This window comes from Adiantum capillus-veneris, chromosome 10 (genome assembly GCF_014529385.1).
Source record: "Adiantum capillus-veneris isolate H3 chromosome 10, ASM1452938v2, whole genome shotgun sequence".
In the NCBI taxonomy this organism is placed as follows: domain Eukaryota; kingdom Viridiplantae; phylum Streptophyta; class Polypodiopsida; order Polypodiales; family Pteridaceae; genus Adiantum; species Adiantum capillus-veneris.
This window is the reverse complement of record NC_140940.1, coordinates 72,514,007-72,529,351: the sequence shown is the minus strand read 5'-3', so window position 1 is coordinate 72,529,351 and position 15,345 is coordinate 72,514,007. Positions and strand designations below refer to the sequence as shown.

Here is a 15,345-nt window from a genome sequence, read left to right as displayed (position 1 = left end):
TGGTTTGTGTAAATACACTTAGGAGTGACGGGGAACTTTTTTCTCACTAGAACGTTTTCTCTCCATGCTTTCTATATACCCCCACCACTCTAGTGCTATCTAAACTTGTATCTACACACCTAGAAATAAGTTTTTTATTGTGTGCCTTGAGATTCTCCTCAATCTCCAAGTTGTATGTGCATTGATGCAACCCTAACTCCAACACCATTAAGGCCCCTTCACCCTTAAGGGACATCAAGCAATATAGAAAGCTTGTCGAGAGCTTGATTTTGAAGCAATTTTGGTTCAAGAGGATTCTTATAGATTTGGGTCTTCCAATGAATTGTCAACAATAACTCATTGTACTAACTAGAATTGCATGACCATTACTAAAATAAAACCATGTTTTCCATGCATGCAAAACATATATCAAATTTAACATCATTGTAGAGCTTGTGCTAAAATTTGGTAGGTATCTTTACAGAAACTCTTAAGAGGACCATCTACTTTGACATTGTCATTGACTTGGAGTTGGCCATTGGCTAGCCTCAATATTCAATGCTCCCTCATCATTTCTCTCATTTCATTGTAATTTGTACATTTATAAGGCCCCATTATGAGGAGAAGCTATTAGCCCATGTGTACCTTCTGGTGGGATTCTAACTTAAATACCTGGGTGACCATTTTTGTGATCATGATGGGAGTGAGATAATTTAGTTGCCCAACTATGAAATCCCTAGAATCTTCTCTCTGATATTATATCACATGTATATGTCATACTAGTGGATAATCAAAAGGTGTTGTCAAATGGTCGGACAATTGGTGTCTATCATGATGTATACACTAACCTACCATCTTGCTCACCACTATAAATAGAGGTCACTAAATGAGCCAAAGCATGCTATGTTGTGGATATCCTTCCCTTGCAACTTGTATATGTCATACTAGTGGATAACCAAAAGGTGTTTTCAAATGGTCAGACAATTTGTGTCTATCATGATGTATACACTAACCTACCATCTTGCTCACTACTATAAATAGAGGCTATTGAATGAGCCAAAGCAGCCATCACAATGTATCATCCTCTCTCCAAAATTGTTTATTCTATCCATTGTCTAATTTTTTGCTTCTCTACATCCATTGTGAAGATGACATCGATGCATCCTTCTGTGCTAGGCATGTACACTATTTTCTGCTAGGCATGTATGCTACCATTGCCACTGTTTCCAATCCGTCCTCTATTATTACTTCCCATACAAACTGTTGCCACCACAATTGTGCACATGCAACGCAAAATTTTCCATGTGCTATGTGTACCGTGAATGGTTGCCATTTAGTCTCTGGGGTTTACTTATGAAATATGAAAAATAGAATGTCCGTTTAGCTTTGAATTGTGAAGCACCATCATCAGACAACACCTAGTGTTGCTTGACACCATATCATGTCATAGCAATATAAGGATATTATAATCCCCTAAATCTTACAAAAAGAAATCTACAAAAGATTACTATTTTTAGAAACCTAGAAAAATCACAGATTTTGAGAGAAAAGGGTTCATTAAGTTTGTTGAAAAATTTATAGACAAGGGACTTTTTAATGAGGTTTTGATCGCACATGATATAGTACAAAGTGAACACCCTGAGAATTTAATATTTCTATCGGCGGCTAAATCTCATGCTAATAATGCTAAGTTGGACCTCCTATCAATATGCTATCCCCATGCCATGTCAACTTATATCCATCATCTATCACTAATCATGTCGATCAGTGTGGTTGTCATCAATTGCACAGAGCCCGAAAGAAGTTTATGCTGACTTTGTACCACCCCTCAATAGTTTAAAATTTCAATTTAATGTCACCCATAAACAAACATTAAGCCAATTCTCTCATTCTCTTTGTGATTTACCTTTATTAATGCTGTTTAAGTGTCCACCATCAAGCCCTTTATGCAAGTGGTGTACAAGATTGTCCTTTTGAAGTTGGAAATTGAAAAGCCATGTGAAGCTATGGTGATGTTTCCAACAAAGAAGCCAGTCTCAACAAAGTGTGGTTCAAACTTGATGGTGGAAGTGTGCTTGGAGGAGCAAAAGAGGAGCCGTGATGGCCAGTGCTGTGAGGACCTACCCTCACATCGATGAATTCTCCACTTGTTGATGTCTATGGACCAAATCTTCAAATAATTGTAATCTTGTAAATCTATTGCCAATATAATGGGTCCCTAGGCATAATCCTTCACCTTGTTTTCACTCATTTGGGAGAAGCACACTTATTAATCTTGGGAGCACCAGGATTGTGATTGTAACTTGTGGGTTCTCTAAATGAAATTCAATTGCATTGGGCCTGATAATGTGTGATACCTTAATCGGATACCAAGAATCATCTACGAGTGGGAGAAAGGGGAGGTGAAGAGGTGTCATACTATCTCTAGAAGGGCCATATCCTATGTTGTAGGGATACTTATGGTGGGTGATGTCTAACTCGTTGATACTTATGGTGGGTGATGTTTAGCTTCTTCCTTTTTCCTCTTGTGTCTCTCTTTTTCTCTCCCGCTTTGCAACACACTCTTTCTAATCTTTATCTTTTCTTGCACCATCAGTGCTAGTACAAGTGAGGAGAATGCATGGGGTATCTAGACACTTTACAAGAGCGTATTTATAGTTCTTGAGAGTTACAAATGTAGACTTACAAGAGGGGCATTTTTATCCAACTTTAAAAAAAGAGTTGTGAGTTTATAAATAATAGGGGTAGTTTTATTCCAATTTACAAAATTTTTAGAGGGGTTTTCTTCTTAGTCTTTGACCACATGTGATACCATGGATTTTGGAAGGCGCACCCCAGAAGGAATATGTCATTAAAGAGAGGACAAAGTTGAAGAAGGTGAAATTTGAGCCTTTGTCTACCACCAACGGTGTACTATCTCGCAAGATTGTCTTATTAAAGTAAAAAGGAAAGATTGACCAAGTAAGGACACACTTCCACTATGTCAAAGCCCACAAGGTCCTTTTATGTCCAAACCTAATTGCTAAGAAGAAAGGAGAAAGATATAAATATGTTTTTCAAGGTCACAAGTTGCCGTGTGACCAAAGCTATAGACCCTACCACCATGGTATTTCCCTCTTCCACACCCTTGAAATCTTTGACCATGAAAATATTCCTTTCCTTGCAACTCAGTAAGCTATCTACACTACATGGGTATGAAGCTATACTTCAAAATTAAGCTCTCAATGTTCATGCACCAAGATTCTTTCCTTGTAATGACTACAACTGGTGTAGCTCAATATTTTTGAAAGTTATGGAGAGAGTATCTAAGAGAATGGCCCGAATTATGTGCCATCATATTTAAAGGCCCATTATACCACTTTGCTTGATATGGAAAAATACTTGCTTGTTGAACGAGAAATGTTGAAAGTGTAAAGCATGTCAGAATGCTTATTTCCAATGGGTGGAGATACATGAGGAGATATATTGATGGGCTAATGACTTACTCTAAATGTGATATGTACTTTGTGCAAATGCATGATACGGCAAGGCATAGAAAATCAATAGAGCTCCTTTTTGTTGAGTGGATGGCCACCATGAAAATGATTCAGACCCCATATGATAGAAAATCAATAGACCTCCTCTCTTCTAAGTGGATAGCCACCATAGAAATGATTGAGACCCACCATGTGGTGGATTTGGTCACATATGGATCACAATAGTAGAAGCTATGATAAAAGGCTTCTATATTCACATCACCATGTCATTTTTTGTATGAAAATGAGAGGACAAGTGACTCATGCATGTTGTTGTCCACCCAATCCCCTCCTCTTGTAGGATACTAGCCCAATTTAAGAGTATTTGAGCTTGAATGCCTAGCTTGTCATGCATAGGGGACATGCTCCCTTGGTCCTTCCCTTTTTCTAACATTACTCCCCCTTGAAGTAGAGTTTTTGTCCTCAAAAACATCAATGAAACAACTTTTTGTAAGAATACCAGTTTTCCTTTTATAAAACTACATCCGCTCAACTGATACAATTCATAAGTGGGAAATTTGGTACTCATATGTGGAGTTATCTCATTGTATTGAAAAATAAATTGAATGATTGCAATCAATATCTACTTTAGGGACTATTACTTTGGCCAAAAGAAATATTGGCCTGGACCTCAAACTAACAGTAGATCCCTAGAGCTCATACTGATAGTAGATCCTACCTCAAGCAAGATTCTCTTAACTTATTGCTTCTACTTCTCAAGACAATCACTCAAGGAGTTTATTAGCATTTGGACTTGCCTATGCCCCATGAAAAAAGTGTGGCATCCTATGTCAATGGGTACATTTACTCACCACATGGAGAGTTATACCCAAAAATGGTGATGTTCTTTGTAAAATAAGAAGAGCTTTTTGTGGAGTATCTCTATTCAACTTGACAAGATCCCTAAAATTTCTTAACTCCACATTATGAGCAAGTTTATAGTGTGCCCAATCTTGGTTGTTCAATAACTAAATCTACATCCCTTTTCTTAAAACTATGTGCCCTAATGGCTGCATGTTGCCTCTAGTTTGAGTAGCCAAGGGAACCCTAGATGTGACTAAAGAAAAAATCACAACAACACACTCACAGTCTTTTGAAGGCTACTAAGGAAAATCACATTAGCAACATAACTCATGCTTTCTCATAGCCATATATACAATAAAATACCAAAAAAATATTGATGTGTAATCTAAATTGCAATACATATATTGCACACACATAGTGTTGTGATGTAGTGAACATTACTTTGCTCAAGATATACCAAAACAATGGCAATATACTTGTGATGCAAAAAATAAACTACTCAGTTTAAAAATTGCAAAATGTGATCATACATATGATCAATGCTATAGTAAAAACTGCATAGGCATAGAGTCTGATGAAGTGAGAATGAATCCTAGTTCGAATGTTTACCAAGGCATTATACTCATAAAGCATACCATGCCACCTCGTAGAGGTAACGATAAAATATGCACTAGAACTATTGAAGAATAAATATGGATATGTAGCATGAATATGATTTTACTATAAAGAACCAAAAACAAATTGACTCCTAGGTTACATCAATCGCTTCAACATTTCTTAAAGCTACCTATCAGATTGTTTATTTATAACAAAGCTAACATGTTCTAGGGCAAAGAAATTAAGGTTAACATACAAATAATCACAACATAACCCATAATTGATCTTAAAAAAATTTTCTATACCTATGTCTCTCCTCCATGTATGCTAGCGTTTCCTTACATTGCATTGCTTCATGCCTCCAATACTGCAATCATATAGAAAGGAATGCATGATTCATGGATGAACTAGAAATTAAGAACAAATAAACCTTTTAGATTGTTTTGATAATGATGTAAGATAAAAAGGATGATAAGCTAATTTATTAACAATAGATTCTCTATTTTGACTTTCATGCCTTTGGTAGCTTATAAGCACCTTGCAAATTATGTCTCAATATGCAATGCTTGTTACAAAAATGGGAAGGAATGACCAACATTAGAATTAATGTTTATCTTTAGTAACCATAATAAAAATAGAAATTATTTTGATTATTAATGACATGAAGACTACATTTAAACTAATAAACTTAGGGACTACAACAAACTTTATATTGAAGTAAGTGTGCACTTAAAATGTTTAAAACAATTTTTATTTTGATTTATTCTAAAAAAATCAACTATTCATTATTAGTTTCAAGTTGTCTTATATATAGCATGATAGCTTTCAAAAAAATAGGTTTGTCTCCACACCAAGTAATATAAAGTGTTGTACATTAATATTTAAAAACCACATTTTGATGCATAACTCCTAAATCCTAATGGATTTTCTTTCAATAAAATGGTTTAATTTCTTCAAAGTTTCCTAAACAAATCTAAGACTGAGGTCTTTTACATCGACATCACCACCCATGACTTGACTTTGCATCCCTTAAAACCCATTTGTTGTGCCTATGCATATTATCTTGTTTGGGAATGGAGAACAAGCACACTTGCAATCAAGAGAGATAGGCATGGATTTCCAGGCAACCTAGGATCTAGGACACATGATCATAGCCAAGCATAATCAAAGAGAGAGATTTTTCCACCATGCACAAGTGCCATGTGGTTGTGTGTGTGTGTGTGTGTGTGTGTGTGTGTGTGTGTGTGTGTGTGAGAGAGAGAGAGAGAGAGAGAGAGAGAGAGAGAGAATCTCAATGAATCTACTTTTTGAAAATAGGTATCCCCTATGGATCAGCTTGAAATATAGTCTGTGTACTTCTGAATTTGATGAGCCAAAATTACTCTCGCAAGAAAATATCATTCACATCACCTAATCTCCTTATCACTCACTTTTACTATTTTTCACAAGGTAATTTTATCCATATAATAAAATGCTTTTGAGAGAGCTGAGGACTCCATTTGCTTATAGCAAGTTTAACAACTCGACAATTGACACTTAAAATTTTTGAATTTTCATGAACCATTGTCAAACTAAAAGTAGCTTGATTTTTTCCATTTGTACCCATGTTATGAAAGAATGGTTAAAGGAGATGAGACCGAGTGGGAGTTTTAGCAATGTAGGGGTCTCACAATGCCATGTTAAGGGCCAAATTCTACAAGACCCGTATGAACACTAACTTGATCATTGAGATAGGTGGTTGAATAATTCATATTTTATTGTTGTATTCACAAGAGCTTCTTGAAAATACTTCATTCACTTGAGAATTAAGTATAGATTTGGACCCTTTGTTATGACTATTTTTCATGGTGTGAATAGGCTTAGCATTCACCCCTAGGCAAGTTTACTCGGTCAAACATTCTTCTAATGACCTAGTCATTCTCTAGTCTATGCTCATGACCGTTCCTACCAATATTCTATAGGCCATGCCTTGAGGTTATCATGAGGACATATTCAAGAATCACACTTGCTTAGGTCTTGAGCGATTATGTTTGAGGGTGCTATTTGTGTGATTGATGCTGGTATCATTAGTAATTCTACTATCAATATGGATATGTAGGTATGATTGGTTCCAATAGGACATTGTTGTATGGATAATTAGGTGAAGTGGGGGCCTCTTGGGATCCCACAACATAGTCCACCATTGTGTCTCTGGTCATGGAGCATCCTCTTTGTGGAAATCATGCCAAGCATCTTGGAAACCTTCCTATCCCATTGTAAATAACAAGATAGTGGTGTGGTCCTAACTCTTGCAAATGGTATCTCCCTTTGGTCCCATGTCCTTCAATCTACAAGCCAACCCCCCCTCCTTGACCTCACTCCGGGGAATCACTGAATAATTATGTGACTATCATGTGAATGCAACAAAAACTGTTATTAATTTTTTTTTTCTCACATTTTCACTTACAGAAGGGTATCATAAAATGAAATCGGGAAAAGAAATTACAGATTGAATAGAAAAAGGGTGTATTTTATTGTCAAAAAATCACAGATAAGGAGTTTTGTAAATAGTCATTGAACGTACGTGACATACACAATTTATACATAATGGCCCCCCTGAGGACCTTCACAACATATAGGATCTCCACGTACCCACATATCTTGCATTTCTAGGTCTAGAGTGCCCACCATAAGGAAGAACTCTCCATTAAGAGTGGAATAGTGCATAATTTCCTAGGGAGAAATTTTGATCTCTCCTCCTTCTCTTGTGACCCCTCATTGATTATGGTTAGCATGATCATGACATGGTCTAAGTAGAATAATAAAATGTAGATGGATCTATCATCCTATGAGAGTTGGTAGCTACTCCATATGCATCTGGCATTGGTGTCTTGGGTGTCTACTTTGAGCCATTCCTATTAATCTTGTCTGAATATGGTTGCTACTCCAATTCAATCCTTTGTTGTGCCTTGTTGACTGGTCCTCTAGTAAGCCATCTCCCACAAATAGCCCTCTGTCTAGGTTACTCTTGGTTCTAGACTTTGATGTGTCTCAATCAGTGGTAGTATGCCCCTCTAGTTGATAATGTGCTCCAATCATTCAAGCTATGCACATAATGATCCATGGAGTTCCAATTTGGAGGATCTAGCTCTATCTTTGGCCTAGCCTATTCCCCATAGACTCCACAATGCTAATCCATGGGTCCACTCCAACGATAGGTCGTATCTATATCAGAAGTTTTTTTTCCCTTCTTTCCTAGAGACTCGTGGCTTGAAAGTTCTCCACTACTCAGACTCCATGTGTGTGTGTGTGTGTGTGTGTGTGTGTGTGAGAGAGAGAGAGAGAGAGAGAGAGAGAGAGAGAGAGAGAGAGAGAGAGAGAGAGAGAGAGAGAGAGAGAGAGAGAGAGAGAGAGAGAGAGAGAGAGAGAGAGAGAGAGAGAGAGAGAGAGAGAGAGAGAATGGGGGAGGAGTGTGGTGGGGACAAAGAAGGGGTGTAGGTGTGTATGAAGCGACAACAATCAGGCCAAACAGATAAATAAATTTCATCAGCATCCTTGAAGAACAGTTATTAGCCATGGGACCAGAATAAACATACCATCTCTATTGTGTGGAGTTGATAATGGACCCTCAATCCTCAAGAATTGTGGAAATGACCATCACAATTGAGATTTCACATTGTCCTTAGGAGTGAAATGTGTGTAAGGCTAAAATGCGGAGAATCAATCTTTAATGTGATCAAAGCACTCAAGTAGGGTATGATACTCAAACTTGGATAATTGGTAGGGGCATAGAGTGTATAATCAACGGGTTTCCTTTCCAGCACCACAATGCCCTATTTTGCATTGTAGAAATAAAAAATTGAGGAATATCGAGGAAATGATGCAAATTGCATTCACCTTGAGCATGTAGGAGTAGGTGCAAATCTATTGTTTGGAGATGCATATGTTTCAAGAACAACATATGTGGTGTAATGTATGAAGTGTGAAGCTTGGATCGCACCCAAGCTAGACATTGGCATTGTACAGATGCCTCATCCACTTCTATGTTTATTAAGGCATCCTAAAGAAAGTGTAATGCTTCCCATCTTTTTTCAAACCACCTTGTTATCTTGTCTCTATCTTGAATTTACAGTTTTTCTCCTGTGCATGTGGTGGACTTCTTTTCTTGCTTCACATGCAATTCTAGAAGTTGATGTCAAGGGTCTTCCTGCACCTTAGCCATCAGCTCTACGACTCTCTCCATATCCATAATGTTATTGGGAAGTGATCTAGGCTCAAGCACTAGAGATAGAGAAAGAGTCATAGATAGAGAGACTAGGGGGTGGGGGTGAGCACATAAGCAAGGGGTGGGGACAAGGCATGAGAAAAGAAATATTTCATGCATGAATAAAGGCACCAAAGGGGCACTGTGCATGCCAACCACATCCCATTTGTTTTCTTGATATGACATACTTATGCACTGCAAGATTCAATATGTATTCTCAACTATGGCTATTTCAAAAAATGCTCAATAGAATGTGGGGTTAGGGTAGGGTAATACTTTCAATTTATATCTGTAGAAAGTGGTTTTCAGCTTTGTGTTAGTTGGATATTTGACACGCACTTGATGCTACTAAACAATCACTTCTATTACTTGGCTTGGAAATAGTCAACCAGCCAATGATCATTAATATGCTCGTCATGGTGCTTAGTGTGTTTGTTAAGCTTGGCTCTCAACATGTCATGGAATAAAGTAGGTTTTTGCAAATCATACATGATGAGAAAAAAATGAAGTCTATAGTATATTGTGTGTTATTTGGATAAAGTTGGCCTTCAAACTAGAGCTACATATATCAATAGCGGTGTCACCAGCACATCAAAGAGCGAGCCCTTCATGCATGGCTCTTGAAAATGTCCCTCATTTCTTGCATCACTTGGAGAAGCATAGGCTTCTTTCATGGAGTCTTAAGAAGCCTATAACAAGTAGAACCTCTCAATGGTGAGACAGCCTTGGTGCACAGCAATGGTGCTAGAAATGTTATCTAAAAGTCCTCTAGAACATCATACTCTACCAATGACTGTCTCATTCAAAGAATATATCCTTGGGGTCCATTTTATGATCATGTTAATATACCACGTGAGTTCTATAGGAGGGGTTTTTTAATTTTCAAAATTTAAGCGGTTTTATATAGAGATAATGACAAGAGGGTTTTTTTAAATCCATTTTGAAAATAGTTCACAAAAAAAGAGGGTCAATTTATTCATTTGAACGTTCTAATAAACGGGTTTTTAAAGTTTCTAAACAAACGTAAACTATATAGGGGGTGGTTAGTATTGGACCCCCTGAGGCATGTATCCCCCCTATGAACAATGTATAGTCCGAAGAGATTTTTTGAATGAAGCTAGATTATGGTGTCTCTCACACAAAAGCTATTGTCAACAAAAGAGTTGATAGTGGACATAATTTGCACGTTCAGTACATGGTTGGTGTCCATGATGTACACCTTTGTGTCTTCATGGGCAAAATTTTTTGGGAGTGATGTACACTCTTTCCTATTACCACTATTTGTGCATGCTATTGCGTGTGAGTTTCTTGAGGTATTGAAAGGTGGCTAGGACATTAGTGACCCCAAAAGGCATGACTCTATTGGCAAGGCAATCCCATGATGAGATGGAGATTGTCTTCTTCTGACCTTATTTGGAATTTTTGATATGAAAATATCTTGAGTAGCTATCACACATTGTGTAGCCCTCATATTCGGCTATCTCATTGAGAATCTCATCTTGGAAAGGAGGAGGGAAATGATGCCTCCATGTGGTTTCTTTAAGAGGCTTGTAATGAACACAAACTCTCCACTTACCATTCTTCTGTGGCATGAGTACCATTAGACAAATCCACTTTGAGTCTTCAACAGGATAAAAGAAGCCTAGTTCTAATAGTCTCATCACCTCCTTCAGTAGAGCATCTTGTTGGATTACCCCTAGTCCTCTAAGCTTATGCACTACAAGGTTGCTACCTTCTTTTAACTTGATGTGGCATTAGACCATTGTGATCTCTGTGATTTTGTCATAATTATCAATGAACAATGTAGTGAAATTATTAGGATTGAAATAAAATCTTCACGCTCTTTCTCAGATAACTCATTACGGAGCAATTGATGTAGCTTACTCCCCTCTACTAGAGATGCATACTTGGTGGTTGTCCCCTTGGATTGATGATGATGTAGTAGGATGCTCCCTCTTCTTAGGGTCTTTGAGAATGATACCCATCATTTGAGCATTGTTGTCACTAACCCCTCCTCAAAAGTGGCTAAAGTATCACTTGAAAACTCATCGTCGAAGGTATTTACATCCATGATGCACTCTCGCCTCACTCCCTTGTCATAGAGTATTTGCTTACCTTTCGCATCTTTTGTTTGGATTAAGCATGTGTCCCAATCTTGCTTAGCCTTCATAACCATAGGCTAGGGACTCCCTAAAATGATTGCGTAGCCCTACCCCTTGGGTGGCATGACAAAGATATCTACATCCATTTTTGTGTCAAATGATTTGACCCTAACTGCATTTACAATGGTAACACATCTAACATTCACATTGGTTTCCATCTTAGCTCGGCATGGTGCTAGCCTATGGTGCCACCCTACTTATATGTAGACCCAAGTAATGCATCATTCTCTTGTTCATCATGTATATTTGGTCACCACTATTGATGTAGATGTTCGAAATGTCTTGTCCTTTGATGTGACATCCATCACGGGTAGTATGTCCTCCAAATTTCTCTAGAAAACTTCCCTAGCTATCCTTGATAATAGCTCGATTGTGCTTACTATTTGTGCCAATTGCCTCCTCACTCTAGGTGCAAGGTGTAGTAATTGGGACCATGTGATCTTTGGACAATGCAGAGAGACATCTTGAACCAAATCATATGCCTTAGAGCTCTCACCTAGAGAAAAATATACAATGTCAATCCTACGTCGAGGCTTCGAGGGTTTTTTGCTAGACTCTCCTTTGGTATTTATCTTTTCCTCCCTTTGAGAAGCTTAACCATGCCTAGCATGATTTATTCCTATAGCATCCACCTCTTCTACCTTGGTATTCCCTTTTATCACTTCCTTGCTACATTCCTCCACTTTCATCTTACCTTTACCTTCAAGATTAATCGCTCTCACTGCTTGGTTGTCAGTTGGTGGGGGTAAGGGTGGGATAAGGGTTTGAGACTGTGGGGGTGGTTGTGGTGGTATTGGTGCTTGTAATTTCTAGATAGGTGGTGCCATCTATGCTTGCCGTGGTGGCGGTGGCCTCGCTCTTGGTGGTGGAAGGTGTTGTTGTCTGGGACCTCAGTTAAAAGCTTCTTCGTGGATGAGAGCAATAATAGATACCATGACCATCCTCTTCATAGTTATAGCAATAGGAATCTTGCTTCCACCTTCATTATCCTCTACCTTAGTTTGGATTATGGCGGGGGCATGCCCCTTGCTATACTAAAAGAATTGATAGATTCTCTAGTTGATTGGTGATTGGGTTGAGCAGGTCTTGGTAATATTCAATTACTATTAGTGGTTGATTTTTCTCTGAGCATGATGAGGTTGATACTAAAGATCTTTGCACACCACCAAGTTCCACTTGATTAGCATCCTTGGCTTGTAGATATAGCTCTTATCTTCAAGGCATGCCACTTCAACTACTAATTCATATGTAGCAGGAAAGATTTAAAATCCTTTATACTCCCCTTAAGAATTGGTCATAATCCAACCACAAACCAATCCTTCTTTAGAAAATTAGGTGTTACTTCACCCTCCTTCAGTGATGCAATCCATTGTCACAATAGATCTACAAACATTGAATCATATGATGCATACTCTAGCAGACCACCTTGCTTCAAATTTGTAAGTTATTGCCATAACTTCTCTTATATGTTTTCCTCCCTGAAACGGTTGACAAAGGCTCCCCTCAATAAGTCTTGGTGGCTTGTGCCAACAAGGCGTTGTACCATGACCTTGCTTATACCTTCATACGCAAAAAGATTCATCTAGGGTGGATCCCAATGCAATAGAACCATGGTAGGTGAGGGCGTGTAGATGAGGTAAGAAAATGCGCGCGCGCTGTCGAGAAATTTGCGGTCTTGCCAGGAAAGCACCGAGCTTATGGCTGTGAGAGTTTGTGAGAGAACTCAACAAAAACTATATGAAGGAGTTAAAACCATAGATGCCATGAAGACTAGGGTTTGGAAAGAAGTGCAATCAAAGAAGACTCACTCTTTCTCTCTTGCACTCACACACACAAAGAAAGAACACAAAAGAGAATGTCAAAACAATACGAAAATGAAAACATCAAGGCTATGGTCATATCGTATCATGGGTAATATGAAAGGGTTAATAGATGAGTTAATGGCATTCAATCTTGACTGACCAAATAGGCTACGAATTGTTCTTTGGAATTGTAGTTTTGTGCTTACTATAATATATATATTTTGTCTAGTGATTGGGATTAATTGTGTGTACAAATCCCCTTGGTTCATAGCAAGATAACTACGCTTACGTGAAAAGAAAAGTTATAGTCTATGAGAGGTAGTATGATGGGATCCGGTGATAGAAGTATTTCATTAAGCCTTTCTGCGCCAAAGAGAAACACTATACGTTGTTGAAAGTGTATTTTTCAGCCAATCCATACGTTAATTCTAATAGATCGTACAGAGTGAAAGCGATAGAAATGATCATCATGTGGGTTATTCATCTAGGATAGTATGTGATAAATGTAGATATGAGAGAAGTGAAGAGATGAGAAGTTTCCCCCTCAAGCCCTATTCTTGCCCGTAGGCAATAAGGATACTGCGGAGAGAGATGTACCTGTAGAAAAGAGAACCTAGAATTTACAGAGAGGATGAATTACTAAGAATGAGAGAGATAGGTTTGGTTAAGGAGATGAGATTAGATACATATATATATATATATATATATATATATATATATATATATATATATATATATATATATATATATATATATATATATGTCGGATTAGAGATGAAAAAGAAAACAACAAGAAATCAAGAAAACATCAATGTAAAACACATCTTACTTGACAAACCCTTCGGCACCATTATTGATGGAGAGAGAAGAAGAGGGGAGCACTCCACTTTGATTGATACGCCAAGTACAACACCTTCTTTGATTAGAGTTGATCTTCCAAGGATAGCGTACAAGAATGGCTAGTCTTCCTCTAGGAGAAAGTGTAGGCTTGGGCTTATGTTAATGGGGCTAAGTACAATTAGGCATTACTACTCACTCCCTCAAGAATTCCTCTCATCAATGACTTGAATGCTTGAGTTCCTTTTCAAGGAAGAAGAGGTCCCCTTTTATAGGTGAAGGGAACCCCCAAGGGTTTACACAAGAAGAGAGGAGCCAGTGTGAATAGGAATTGGAAAAGTTGGAAATGAGCTGTCCCTGCATGATGTGGGCAGACTGGGGTCCAGTATTTTGATCATATCTCCTCAACCATGGCTCCAAATAAAAAAGTAAAAATATGGGCAAAAACTTCAGCTCATTAGCTACGATTTTTATTTTAAAATCATTTTCCAATTCGGATTGGAACCTTGTGTAAAAAATTCATCAAAATAGGGTCCATTTCTGGCAGCAAAAGTCTTCCCGTGGTCCCCTTAGCCTAGACTTTCATTTAATTCCAAAGGACACTTCATGCCATACGAAAGCATGACATTGCTCCTTGACAAAGTTTTGTAATCACGCTTGCAATAATGCATTAAAATAAGCGTGTCTTTGAAATCATGCCACCTAGTGTCCCACTAGGATTTGATTCCCTCCTAGTAGCTATTTAAAAAGAAATATAAGAAAAGTATAAAAAATACATAGAATATATATATATTGGAGTTTACCCTAGATATAGGATCTAGCTAGGGTGTGAGATGATAATGAGATAGTAGAAATAAAGAATCAATGCTTTTTGCCCCAAGTTAAAGAGGCGGAGCTATTGATGCTTTTCCCATAGTATTTTTTGATGGTAAGTAAGAATAGGTTACCCTTGAGAAAAATAATAGGATGAAATATAAGGCTTATTATTATACTTAAATATGCATATGTACATTATAGGAAAGATAATTATGTATCTAAAAAGTTACAAGATAGATGTTGTAGCATGCGTTCCCACTATGTATGTGTCACAACACGACAGCGTGCGCGCGTGCGAGAGAGAGAGAGAGAGAGAGAGAGAGAGAGAGAGAGAGAGAGAGAGAGAGAGAGAGAGAGAGAGAGAGAGAGAGCATATCGACACAATAGAATAACGCTTCCTTATAATATTTGAGAGAATCTTGATAAAATAAGAGAAAATCAAGAAATAATGGAGAGAAACCTATAAGAAATTATGTGTGTAAAGTTGGATAATCATGACTTCTTCTCAGGTGGATAGATAGGCTCCACCAATCTGGCCATATCTCCCAAACCCTAGCTCAAAAAATTATAAAACAAATAGCGACAAAAAG

At 37.8% G+C, this 15,345-nt stretch overlaps 1 protein-coding gene across 1 annotated transcript in view; it reads right to left on the bottom strand.

Moving 5' to 3' along the window:
- Positions 1-15,345, bottom strand: part of LOC147449045 (uncharacterized) — a 209,403-nt gene that overhangs the window by 47,047 nt on the left and 147,011 nt on the right. Inside the window, exon 4 of the mRNA XM_086521529.1 lies at positions 5,201-5,262. Within this exon, the coding sequence (XP_086377655.1) occupies positions 5,201-5,262 (62 nt within the window). The remainder of the gene's footprint in view (positions 1-5,200; positions 5,263-15,345) is intronic.